A 13,612-nucleotide genomic window follows, 5' to 3' on the forward strand; every position below is an offset into this window, starting at 1 on the left:
TTAACTGAAACTCAAATCTTAAATTCCAGGGCCTAACCATTAAAAAAAACCATTTTAATGATAACATAATGGGTTCCTTTTGCCCTTTAATAAATTTCCCATTCCTCCGGCATTTTAATTTCTAAGTTATTATTTAAAAGTATATCAAACATATAATAGCATAAAAATCAGTCTGAAAAATCCACTCCAACGCCGATGCGGGTTTCTTTGACTGATCACCGTCTCTTGGGGAGCTGATACGCCCGCTTGAGGAACTGGCTGGCGACGTCGTCGTCTCGGTGGCACAGCACTCTCAGTATCGTGTTCGGATCCGACCGGTTCCATCTCCCCGTCGTCGGCGGCATCGGCAACTTTGGGCTCCCGCCCCGTTCCCCGAAAACTCCAATCCCACCCGACTCACACGCCGCCGACCTGAATTCCTCGATCAGCCTCTCCGTCGGCAGCTCCATAAGCGCCACTACCCCCTCCGCCACCTCCGCCTCACGCTCCACAGTTTCCTCACCGAGCAGTCCTTCACCCTCTCCGAACATCAGCTTCAAGCTCCTCAGGTCCTCCGCCACCGCCTCGTGGTCCTCCTGCACGAACGCCCGTTTGCGCCCGCCAGCCAGTAGCACCATCAAGAACCCATCCAGCGCCGCCCGCATCACCCCCCTGGCCGCCAGAGGCTGTGCCCGGTCGATCAGCACCGACGCCAGCAGCGCCAAGTTCTGCTTCAGAACGCGGAGCGCCGGCCGGATCCGCGTGGCCTCCGTTACGCCGTCCACGTAGAACCCCTCGTAGAACACCTGGCGCGTGTCGAGGAAGACTAGGCGACAGGCCGCCACCTCCACCACGTGCTGAACGCCGGTCTGCGCCGCGGCGCCCGCACCGTCGAAGTAGCGGGACGGCGGCGCTGCGACGCGGCGGACGGAGGGGGACAAGAAGGAGAGGGACTTATCGAGGGCGCCGAGGTGGACGAGGATGTAATGGAGGGTGTTGAGGCGGATGTAGAGCCGCTGCGTGCCGCGGCTCGCGCACGGATGCGGCCTGTGCGCATCGGCGGCGGCGGCGCCGACGACGGAGTGGCCGATGCCCGCGCGGCAACGAGGCGACGCTCTCTTCAAGAGCTTGGTCAAGCTGGAGTCCTGATTGCACCTCGTCAACGGCGGAAGGCTCGGCATGTAGGTCTGCTTGCTCCCTGCGATGCGGGTAAGAACTTTCTATTTTTAGAACACCATGAAATCATTTAATCTCACGTAGATTAAGAGGCCAGCATATTATATATACCACAGCCGGCGACGAAGGAAATGTATTCCTGGAAGATGGCGTCCAAGCCATTAACCAGGTCTTGAACCATGAAACCTCTATCTTCCACTTGGATGTCAAAGAATTCATCCAAGCTCTCCTTGGCCAGTCTCGCCAAATCCACCGCCGACTGCGCGTAAGGCTCACTCTTGGACCTTGGCATCCAGCTCTACGCATCATCAGTCGATCGATCGATCGATCGATCAGTCAATAGACGGTATACACAAAGGAAATATTGCACAAAGTCGAACCTCTGTTTCCTTTGCTCTGTTGAGGCACTCCTTCCCGAGTCTCGTCCTCTCTTCAATCCAGGCCTTGAGGAGGCTGGCGATGGTGGAAGCCACGTCGTAGGGGATCATCTCCCTCACCACTTTCATACCGCCGTCCTCGGAGTCCGCGGAGTCGTCGACCACCATTTGCACCAGTAGCTTCTCCAGCTTCCCGGCAGATTTCAGCACCTCGACTAGCTCGTTTGTCAGCTGCGTGGCCTTGGACGCGTACTGCTTCAGCACGACCCCAAAACAGGCGTGCAGTGTCGCCGCCGCGGCCGCCGTCGGCGCTCGGTTCCACTTTTTCAGCACGGGGCTGAAGAACTTCTTCTCGGCCACAGCCAACTCTTCCGTACTTCTCGCCAGATCAAGCAGAATGTTGACTGGTTCGTCTCGTAGTTGCGCTATGATGTTGTCGTCCTGGGATGTTCCTCGCTCGAGGATCTACCAAAACACTAATTACGAAGGAGCTTATGCAAGAAACAATGGTGAGCGTGCTTCATGATCACAAGCAATTAGGAAGAAAAAGGGTAGAAATGTGCACCTTGGTGAAGGCACTTCGCATCGACGACCTGATGAAGTAATCAACTCTGGCATCCGACGAACTCGTGCACACGGCACCGTCGGGGTCGAGCAAGCCCATGCTGCCGATCAAATCGTCCTCCATGATGATCTTCGAGGTGGCGAGCGACAGTGCGACCGCAAGGCCCATGTTGGCGCCTAAATCTTTGCCGAACCACTGGTGGTACTCCACCGTCCTCCTCTCCGCCCACCCTCGCATCGCGCCCAACGCGGCTGCTAAGAGCTTCACGTAGCTCACCTGGCGGTCGGGCTTCTTGGCATCGACAGCGACATCCCCCAGTATCGAGAGCGCAGCCCACATGAGCTCCGGCTCGGTCTGCCCGGTCTCGAGGTAGCGCTCGAAGAAGAGCCACGCGAAGCAGGCGTTGTGGGCCGGCAGGTCGAAGCCCAGCACGGGCCACGTCTTCTTCATCAGCTCCACCAGCTCGTCCACCTCGTCCAACACTGCACTCGCCATCTTCAGGTCGAAGACGGAGCGGAGGAGGGCTATGTAGAGGTGAGAGTTGAGGGGGTAGCCGTCGGCCCAGTAACAGGGGTCGAGAGAGGAAGACGGACTGCCTTCGGGACTCCGCCACGCCAGGGAGGTAACGGCACTGCAGAGGCTGCGCATGACTTCGGAGTTTTTTCCGGTGTCAAGGGGCGCGGCCTCGCAGGAGCGGACGATGCGGGATAGGCGAGCGGCCGCATGGTGGTTCTCCGAGTCGATCGGGAGAGATGGGTGGAGGAGCAATCCGGCTTCAAGGAGGTTGAGCTGGCGGCGTTGCCATTGATGGTATTCTTGGAGATCGTTGAAGTCGGCCGGTTTGATCTGGCGGAGGAGCTCCAATGGAAGGACGATGCTCTCTGCTTTTCTGCCCCTCTTTTAGGGTTCATACATTTTTTTTGAAAAAAAAATGAAGCCGATTTAAATTAACAGTTTGAATCTTGAAACAAATGGAAATCAATTGTTTGGCCCTAATTATGAATCTACCTGTCCGACGAGAGTTCTCGTTAGGGTCTTTCTCAGCCGTTGCTCATTCTGCTCCGTGACGCGCATCTGTTGCCGCATAATCTCCGCCGACGTCATCGGCCGCTTCACCTTCCCTGGCGAGCTCATGTCGATGCCTCTTGCCATCCCGGTCGTCAACGGCGACGACCTCCGCGCGGTCAGCCCCAACGCCTTCTTGATCCGGCTCTTCGCCACCGTCATCCCGGGCGACGACGGCCATCTAGGGGACGATCCCTCTCCGCTGCCTGCCGACGGCGATGCCGGGTAGTAGTTCAGTGACCCTCGGCTGCCTGAACCGGACGAGGAACGGCAAGACAGGAAGAAGAGCTCATAGGCGGCCTCACGGAGGTCGGCCCTGGAGAGGCTGCTGATCCTGATGCTGCCGAACAGGCTGCATCCAAACTCCTCGACGGGGGCGGGGGAGAGGTCTAGGTCGCCGGAGTCGGAGTCGGAGGAGACATTAGGCTTGTAGCCCATGCCGGAGAAGGTGAGGGAAGGCGGAGGAGGGCAAGGAGGTGCGAAAGAGAAGGGAAGGAGGGGCAGGCCGACATTGCAGGGAGCCGCTCTATACTTGGTGTTGCCAGAGGAGGAACAGATTGCGAATTTGTATGTATTTTTATTTATTAGTGCATTTTCTTTTTATTTTTAGCAAATTTTGTAGGGGAAAAAAAATGGCTCCTAGTCTCCCACCTCTAAAAATGGATCAAGTCGAATTAAGTTTTGTGATGCTAAATTTGTTAAATAAGATAATCCAGTCGAATCAAATGTACTTTAAGTTCAACCGAACTTAACTTGAGTTGGATTGGTTATATAATTGAAGCGCAGATCTTCTAGTCCATAAAATATGGATCATAAAATGAGTCACTCTTCATCATTAGTGGATAGTGATGACCCTTATTTATTTTACACGTGGAGCTATCACTCTCTACCAATGATGGAGAGTGGTCCATCTTCTGATCTATGTTTTGCGGATCAGAGGATCTGAACTGATATAATTGATTTCATAAAAAATAACTTTGATGTCTTAACTTTGTATAGCTTGTCCCCGGGATTATGGTGTCGCGATAAGATATCTATATTATTACCTAGATATCTACAGTTCGATCTCTACCTATGATATATTTATAGAAATTTTTCTTCTAACTAAGGGGTGCAACCAAATGATGCTGGGTTTCTAGGCTGGCCACCGCGTGCACTTTCCGATTTACCCTGGCTGTCGATAAGAAACTTTCGTGTGACTGGACTGATCACCTCAGGGATAGTTAATAAGGTTACTAGAATTTTTTTTTTTTTAATTTGCATAGCTTTCTTTGAAAGGTCACGAATCTTCTAGATATTTAGTTCTTTCTTCTATCTATCCCCTTTTCAGCTTTTTACAAAAAGGCATATGTTGAATATGGTATTTACCAAAAGGTGGATTGTAATTTTGTTTATACCAAAAGGTGTATAAAAAAAATGAAATTTCTCTTTTATCCCTCCTACCAACCTGCAAACATCCTCTTCTCAATCATCATTTTCCAAACATCTAACCTACATTTTTAATTGAAAAATATTTTTTTTGTTCGGATGCACGTTCTCTCACCCTTTCTCTCCCTCCATCTCTCTTCTTGGTCTCATAAACACAAAACGATCATGAACCTACTCCGCTTGTCATACCTCCTCACGCTGTTTGGCGGAATTGCAAAAAACTATTTAGGGTTTAGGGATATTGTCGTAAGAGTTTCAAGAGAAGAGTTCAAAGGACAACAACGATTAAGAACCTCGACGTTGAAGGATAAATTTCTAGCAAGAGTAAAATTAGTAGAAAAAGACAGTTAAAGATTTAGCGATGTATGTATTAATTTACTACTGTAAAATAGGGTTATCATGTAAAAAAATTACAATTTGGTAGCAAAGGGTGATGACAAAAATCGTATTTATAGTTTCATTGGATGCGGGGGGAATAAATATTCAACAACACCTGTAATATGATTACTCCAATACTAAATCGATTTGAAAGGTGCTCCACTATGATACTATATTTCAATTAAACCTTGCTCATGCATGTTAGGTTGATATGGTAGGTATCAGCATGTTGGGCTTGATATGTGATCATACCAAACTCACTTTCTTCCTTGATCAAAATTTTAGTTTGATCCATATCTATCTTCTCCTCGCTCAACCTTCCTAGTGATTGGAAGTTTACATAAATCCAATTACCCTAGGCCCATCAATGTATTTTGACCAAAATCTACTAATGGACCTAAACTTGTTTGATTACACTCATTTAATGTATTGTTAGTTTCTGGTGTTGTAAGGAGTTAAATTGTGTTATCCATTGCTTATTTAGGGCTCTCAGTGGTAGTCCAACGTTACGAGAAGTTTCTGCTTCAATGCGACTTGATATAGGATGATATTAGGCCCACGTTGGGCTTGATATCATCCTATATCAGGCTCAATGTGATTTTTGATTAAAACTTTACTTTTACACCATATATATTTTTTCCTCGCTCAACCCGTCCTAGTGGCTGAAATTATGTAAAATTACAAAAACCCTAGGTCCATATCAGTCGGATTGTGTCATAACCACTAATAAATTATGAAAATCTAATATGTACATCATATATATCATTACTTGGTCTTTGCTAAATTAGTATATACAACAACACTTGATTATGTAGTTGTAAGTTTGCTAAATTATTTTGTAATTTATTTATCAGGGGCGATCATATTACTGAAGAAATTCTCTTTGAGATATGAAATACGCTTGATGCAAATTCTTGTATGGGACATGGAGCTAATTTAGAAGAATTATCTAGAACAAATATTCCATCATCTTCTGAGTATAGTGGTGTGCAGAACACAAATAGAAATACAAGCAGTAACTTGATATTTGATCTAAATGAAGAAGCAAGTATTCTAGAAGATGAGGTTCTGAATCCTTGTACAACACTTGGTGATTACTTTGAGCCTAGTTGGAGTGAGGAGAAAGGGCATTATACTCGAATTGGAGAGGAATTATAATGCAATACAGATGTATAAGAATTCTTAGTTGATGATATAAAGATTGAATAATATGAATTTTTTCCAAAATAGTACAATGACTTAGAGGAGGAGTTCTCAATAGCTGATGATCTATATATTCTAAATTCCCGATTGTTCCAAAGGACAATTGAAGAGGCAACAGATGAGTATGAATTTTGTGTTGGACACATTTTTTCGTCTCGATAAGAATTCAAGAATGCACTTGTGAAACATGCCATGGTTAGACATACGAGATATAACCCAGTTGACATCCAAAAAAATAAAGTAAAAGTTATCTGCTTCAATCAACAATGTACATAGAGAGTAGTTGCCCGGGGATGTAGAGTTCACTGTTACAAAATAGATAAAGGAACACCAATGTGGCACCATTAGGGAAAGTGCTGATCATCAAACATGCTTTTCCTCCTTTGTAGTATCTTTTGTTGAAGAGCAATTTGTTGCTAATGAATAGTATAAACAAGTATGATTATATTAGATATAAAAGCTAGGTTTAGAGTGACCATATCATATAGAAAAGCATACATCGCTCGGGAGAAAGTGATGAAGAAGGTCGTTGGAGATTATAACCAAGCTTATAGGATCTTCCACTATATCTACGTGAGTTAAGACTTAGGGATCTTGAAACCTATGTGGCACTACACAGGAATGGTGATAATTAGTTCCAACGTTGTTTGTGGGATTTTGGAGCTTGTCGAAGAGTATTCATGTCTTATCTTCACAAATTGATCGGAATTGATGCCACACATCTAAGAGAGAAGTATCCGGGTGTGTTGTTGATGACTACATCAATTGATGCTAATGATAATGTCCTCCCAATAGCCTTTGGAATCGTTAAAGTTAAATGTGGGTCTACCTGGGAGTGATTTTTGGATCATATGAAGAGATTCTTTGTTGTTAATGTACAATCAATGAGCATAGTATCAGATAGACATTGCGATATTATATCAGCAGTTAGGAAAGTCTACCTAACCGCCTATTATGTTTTCTGTTGCCACTACATATCTTGCAATATGGTAACAAATACTGGTAACATATCTTGCAATATGGTAACAAATACTCGATTACCCTAATCGATTACAACTCCTCACATAGAGGTCCTTAAGCGATCATCCTGATCACTTAAGGCCTATTGAATCACTTACCCTAAGCGATTCAGCAACCTTAACTCCTGAACTCAAGTCCTAGGGTTTCTTGCCCAACATCCTATCAACTGTGACCTATTGGGACTTCCTTGCATTTGGTCAATCTTGATCTGCTGGGGCATTATCACTAAGTATCCGGTCAATCCTTTGATCACTTAGACTTTTCTCCTCATGCCAAATGTTCGATCAATCATTTGACCTCACTTAGACTTTTCTCCTCGTGCCAAGTGTTCGGTCAATCCTTTGACCTACTTGGACTTTCAAACACCAGGTGTCTGTTTAACTTTAACCTATCTAGATTTCCTTATGCTTGGCTTTACTCACTAGGGATTTTCACTATTTGACTTTACTCACTAGGATTTCCCTCTGCTTAACTCCACTCACTAAGGCTTTTCACCTTGTTTTACTCACCAGAATTTATCATCATCATGCTTCACTCACTAGAATTTTCATCTACCTAGCTTCACTCACTAGGGATTTTCACCTGGCTTCATTCATCATGATTTTTTCATCACCTAACTTCACTCACTAGGATTTCCATTTGCCTAGTTTCACTCACTAGGGCATTTTATCTAATTTTACTCACCAGGACTTTTCATCACCAAGTGTCTGGTCAACACTAACTCATTTGAATTTTTATCTTCTACCAACCTTCCCGTTGGACTTGCCATTGCCTAACATCCAGTTAGGACTTCTCAGTCAAGTATCCAGTCAACCTTGACCTACTTAACTCTTCTTCATATTAAACTGGTCAAACCTTGATCGGAGGGGAATTACTCCAATAATCTCCCAAAATGGGCAATTGTACTTACAATTTTCATATATTGTAAAACATTAAAACTCAAATATCATGACTCAAGTTTGGGCCAACTCAAGTTTAGTCAACTTGATTAATCTTGACCCAAGAGAAAGTGCACCAACAATCTCTCACTTTGTGATGTTTGACAACATATTTAAGTTAGGCTAATCCCATAACCTTAACTTCTTCTTCATGCCAAAGCATGAATGAAAGTTTTCTACATTCTCCCCCTTAATATAAGGGTTTCACAATCTCCCCTTATGAATATGGAGAATTTCCTAATTAAACCCTACATTCTTCCCCTTTGGCACGCATAAAAAACTCTTCTCCTTAAGAGTTATCTCATGTTGTTCAGAACTTCACTTGTTGTTCACAATATTACAATGAAGGTCTTATACCCTTCATTATGCCCAATGCTCACCCTTGAGTATTAATCATTCATGACAATGAAGATTTTCATCTTCCATTGTCTCCCATGCTTAACTTGAGCATTCATAACAATCAAGGTTTTCAACCTTCAATTGTTTTGATGAAAAATATCTAAGTCATGTCTTTAAGGGGTAACTCTCCCTGAAAACATGCTCCAAACTTGTTGTCATTGCACCAACAATGACTTGAAGTTTCTAAATCTTTAGAAAATCTAAAATTTGAAGTTTTGAGGTTCAAAATTTAACTTTGAAAGTAAACCTCATCCTAAACTCCAACTTAGTCTTCTTTAATGATTCATTTCTTGTTTCAACAAGAAAACTACCCTTAAATGCTTATTTAAGCACTTCATAGGGTCAGGAATAGTTATCACGACAAAACATGGCTTAAAGGACATAAATAAGACCATTTAAACCAAAATCAATATTCTTAATTAATTGGTGTCAGCTACCAGTCGATTACAGCCTCTCTTAATCAATTAAAGTTGGGATTTAATCGATTACCGAGTGTTAATCAATTGCTTCAATCAATTAAGACCTTTAATCGATCGCATTGATCAATTCTGTGAGCCACTGTGCTCACGAAAATTTACCTTAATCGATTGCCCCAATCGATCACCATAACTGAATTTTTTATTTCAATTTTTACCGAAATTCAAAAATACATAAATAATTCTATAAAATTTCAAAAATCATGAAAATTCATGTAGATATTAATTATGCCATATACTATCATAGAAAAATAATTTTCTAAAAAAATACATCTAATTTTTAAAGATTGATACAAAGTTGGAAACCCTTAAAAACTTCAATGTTTCTTCCAAGTTTATGTTTAACTTTCCAATGGTGATTACTATTAATAAATAGTCTTCACCAAGATTTTCTAAAATATTTTTGAAATCATTTTCAAAATCAAATTTCCAACCACAATCTTTAGACTAAATATACATGACTTATACATTTACTTTCTCCATGATTGGATACCACATAATCTATGTGTCTTGATGAAATCAAAACTCAAAATGATGTACTAAATTAAGGGGGCATTTGGTTCTTTCCTAGGAATAGGAATCGGAATGGAAATCATTGTATTGTGGAATGAGAATGAGTATGAGCATGAATATCACTCTTAAAAACAATGTTTGGTTAATTGCATATTTTCTATCGGAATAAATCAAAATTTCCTTTTTTACCCTTAAAGGAAAATAAGAGAAAAAATTAGATGTGAGAGAAAGATGAATGTGAGAGGAAAATATGATGAAAGAGATGATGAGAGAGAAAGTGTGATGAGAAAAAATGAAGAGAGAGAAAGTGTGATGAGATAAAATGAGAAAAAAAAGAGTGTGATAGAAGAGAGCATGATGAGAGAAGATGAGAGAGAAAGTATGATGGGAGAGGATGAAGAGAGAAAAAATGTAATGAGAAAAAATAAAGAGAGAGAGTGTGATGAGAGAAATTGAGGAGAGAGAAAGTATGGTGAGAGAGAAAGTATGGTGAGAGAGAAAGTATGATGAGAAAAAAAGAGAACAGTGAGTGTGATGGGAGAGATTGAGGAGAGAGAAAGTATGATGAGGGAGAAAGTATGATGAGAGAGAAAGTGTGATGAGAAAAAAAGAGAACAGTGAGTGTGATGGGAGAGATTGAGGAGAGAGAAAGTATGATGAGAGAGAAAGTGTATTGAGGAAAAAAAAGGAGGGAGTGTGACAGGAGAGATTGAGGAGAGAGAAAATATGATGAGGGCAAAAATGTGATGAGAAAAAAAGAGAAAAGAGAGTGTGATGGGAGAGATTGAGGAGAGAGAAAGTATGATGAGAGAGAAAGTATGATGAGAAAAAAAAGAGGAGAGTGTGATAGAAGAGATTGAGGAGAGAGACAGCATGATGAGAGAGAAAGTGTAATAAGAAAAAAAGAGGAAAGAGAGTGTGATAAGAAAGATTAAAGAGAGGAAAAGTGTGTGATAAAATGATGAGAGAGAAAATATGATGAGAGAGAACAAGGAGAGAGAAGTGATATGAAAGAAAAAATAAATAAATATATTTTGATATTTGATATTAAGGGAGAAAATTTTAGTTTTAGGTCAAGGATATTTTTGGAATAAGGGAATATTTTGATTGATGAAAATAGGGTAATAGCTCACTGAAGGGAGGTACATGGGAATGAGTTATTACCCAATTTCAAGGATTCATTCCCTTATTTACATTCCTATTCCTATAATCCAAATATTAACAATGACAATCAATGATTCTCATTCCCATTCCCCACTCCTATTCCCCTAAACCAAATGCCCCCTAACATCTTGAGTTATGTTCATCCTCCTAATATCTCACTTGTATCTAATGTGCACTAAAACATAAAGAACCAACTTATGGTCCTTGTGAGATGTAGATTTTGGTTTTACCCTAAACTAAGGGGTCATGCATTTCTATCTAGGCATTTTAAATTGATCATCCACTTAGGATGTCACATGTTGATTAATGCCACAATCCTTACTTTACAAGAAGTTAAAATAAAGTATGATGATTTGTGACATACATCAAAGTGAGTATTTTTGAAAAGAAAATATACTATAGCTACATGATGTATATATGATATGACATGATATTTTTCATAATGATATGAATGTAAAATATGATGTCATGACATATTAGGTACAAACAATCATGGTAATTTAGCAAAAAAATACCTAGATTATCAATCTAAGTATCTCTATCCTTAATTTATTTGCTAAGTAAAAAATAATCCTAGATTACACTCAACTTCCAAGAAAATGCCAAAATTCTAGCTTGACATTTCTTTAACTCTTCATATTTGTGTCAATTTTAATTAAGTCAAATTCTTCAAATCTTGGCACATTTTACTATTCCAAAGAGTAAACATTTAAACCTATATTTTTAAAGGTTAACAAAATCTTGAAAATGCCTCCATGTGTCAACTTCACCAAGGTTGGGTTAACTACCCTTCTAATTAAAGTCGACACTCTCTAAACCCATCTAGGGTGCAGATAACACACTCTTAAGAACCTAAAATCTGTTGGTGCTCCTTGGGTGTGCTAGGTACTCATTGGGGATAGCTTCCCTTAGTACCTTCCAAATAATCTTCCTAGGCTTCTTAGAAGCCTTGGTCATACTTGACTCCTCATGGTCAACTCTAGGAATAACTTCTCTTGTGACCTTTTTAGTGACTTTGTTAGGTTTCTTAAAAGCCTTAGTCATATTGGTCTTTTCAAGATTAACTCTAGGAATAGCCTCCCTTGTAACTTTGACTTAACCCCTAGACTTAGGGTTAGTTCCATAATTATATGGAACTCTATGATAAGAAGTGACATCCTTCTTGGCTTTAGGTTTGTATCTCAAACCTCTATGACCATTAGATAACTCTTGTTTTCCTAAACCTAGGTTTTGTTTCTTGAACTCTTTTTCTTCATTTGCCAATTTTTTAAGGGTCCTCTCTAATTTATTAAGCCTTAACCTTAAAATTTGATTTTCTCTCCTTAAGTTCTCAAAGTTAGATTTTTCCTTAATTCCTTGGATATTTTTATTTTTAGATAAATATTTAAAATCCTTAGAATTTTTACCTAAGTTGTTATCTACTTTGTAGTCTTAGCATGATATGTTATATATTTTTTTAACCTTATCATGCTTCCTATTTTTATGATAAATTACATTAAAATGATAAAAATTTGAAATAACATGTTTTTTTTTATCATTTTTTCAAAGGAATTGCATTAATAAATGATACCTGGGTTTGCTTTTAAGAGTTTCCTCTTGAGTTGAGCTTCCTCTTTTAACTTTGGTTGATTTCCTCCCCTTAGGACATTGACTTCAATAATATTCCTTTTAACTACACAAGAAGCACACAATGTGCTCCTTGCCCTTTCATATCACAGGATCAATCTTCTTAGGCTTCTCCTTAGCCTTTGGTCTTCTTGGTCAATATGGGGCACTTACTCTTATAGTACCTTTTTCCTTACACTCAAAACAAATGATATTATCTTTATTCTTAACAATTAAAATTTTTATACCTTCATTAGTAGAGATTGTTAGTACCCTGAGATAATTTTGATGTAACCAATCAAGTCAAGTTAGGTTCTATTATGTTTTGATGCCCTGTGTCTAAGTGTGCAAGAACTTAGAAGCACACGAAGCTGAGTGAAAGACGCAGCTAGCGAGAATGATGGCATGAGAGAGAGTTGATAGGCTCAGTGTGTCCGAGAGATGAGGTGTTACAGAAGAGTGCGCTGGTAGACGAGAAGGAGGCGAGCAACATTTCCGAGGGACGAGAAGCCGGAGCAGAAGGTTACTCGAGAAGGCCGGAAAATGGGTCAGGTGAGTCATATTCTGGATGGCTAAAATCACCCAAGTGAGCGGAGTTGAAACCAGAGCGGAAGACCTGGATCCAAGTGAGCAGAATCGAAATGGAAGACCCGGACCAAAAAGTCAACAAGAGGTTAACTTTTGGTTCTGGGTGCTTGGACCAAGTGTAGGTACCCAGATCACCTGGGCACCCCGGGGAGCCTCACCCAGCGAGGGCCTGATTGAACCCGTCCCCGAAATCCTTCTTAGTGCCCGGACCAGAAATATTATCGAAATATACACTATCACAATCTGGTGTGATGAGGATAAAATTTTATCCACGTCTAGGCACCTGGAACCCTTCCAGGCACCCCGATCAGGACTATAAATACATCTCTAATCTCAGAAGCTAAATATAACTCTTTTAAATGATTTCATTTGAGTTTAGCTTTGTAATTATTGTTAGGACCTTCGGATAGCGGCTAGAGAGGGGGGGTGAATAGCCGACCTCAAATTATCATTTCTTCCTACAATTTAGGTTAGCGCAGAGGAAAAATAACAACAGAAACGTAAATGGAGAAATCAAACCTCAAGCACAGCGATGTAACGAGGTTCGGAGATGAAACTCCTACTCCTCGACGTGTCCGTAAGGTGGACGAATCCTCTCAATCCGTCGGTGGATGAGCCCCCGGAAAACCGGCTAATAAACACTCCTTCTGGGTGGAGAAACCTCGCCACAAAGTTCTTGCAACAGCAAGATAGGAGTACAAAGATACAGCACAATACAAAGGCAGTAAGAATGTAAAA

General features: G+C 41.4%; 2 protein-coding genes across 2 annotated transcripts in view; one reads left to right on the forward strand and one right to left on the reverse strand.

Moving 5' to 3' along the window:
• On the reverse strand, positions 1 to 3,745 carry LOC121970281 (protein unc-13 homolog). The gene is made up of 5 exons (XM_042520887.1): positions 3,106 to 3,745; positions 2,098 to 2,994; positions 1,536 to 1,997; positions 1,267 to 1,453; positions 1 to 1,177 (listed from the first exon to the last, which is right to left on the reverse strand). The coding sequence occupies exons 1-5, from the start codon at positions 3,598 to 3,600 to the stop codon at positions 216 to 218; spliced, it is 3,003 nt and encodes a 1,000-aa protein (XP_042376821.1). The 5' UTR covers positions 3,601 to 3,745; the 3' UTR covers positions 1 to 215.
• Positions 3,599 to 13,612, forward strand: part of LOC122040436 — a 25,741-nt gene continuing 15,727 nt past the window's right edge. Inside the window, exon 1 of the mRNA XM_042599750.1 lies at positions 3,599 to 3,729. Within this exon, the coding sequence (XP_042455684.1) occupies positions 3,599 to 3,729 (131 nt within the window). The remainder of the gene's footprint in view (positions 3,730 to 13,612) is intronic.

Source organism: Zingiber officinale, chromosome 1B (genome assembly GCF_018446385.1).
Source record: "Zingiber officinale cultivar Zhangliang chromosome 1B, Zo_v1.1, whole genome shotgun sequence".
Classification (NCBI taxonomy): domain Eukaryota; kingdom Viridiplantae; phylum Streptophyta; class Magnoliopsida; order Zingiberales; family Zingiberaceae; genus Zingiber; species Zingiber officinale.

Bases quoted from the DNA above. Each gene is read 5' to 3' on its own strand.
- LOC121970281 (XM_042520887.1), bottom strand. From the start codon at position 3,600: ATGGGCTACAAGCCTAATGTCTCCTCCGACTCCGACTCCGGCGACCTA. The intron at 1,454-1,535 runs GTTCGACTTTGT...GATGATGCGTAG, and splicing joins ACAGAGCAAAGGAAACAGAG to AGCTGGATGCCAAGGTCCAA. The intron at 1,178-1,266 runs GTATATATAATA...CCCGCATCGCAG, and splicing joins TTCCTTCGTCGCCGGCTGTG to GGAGCAAGCAGACCTACATG.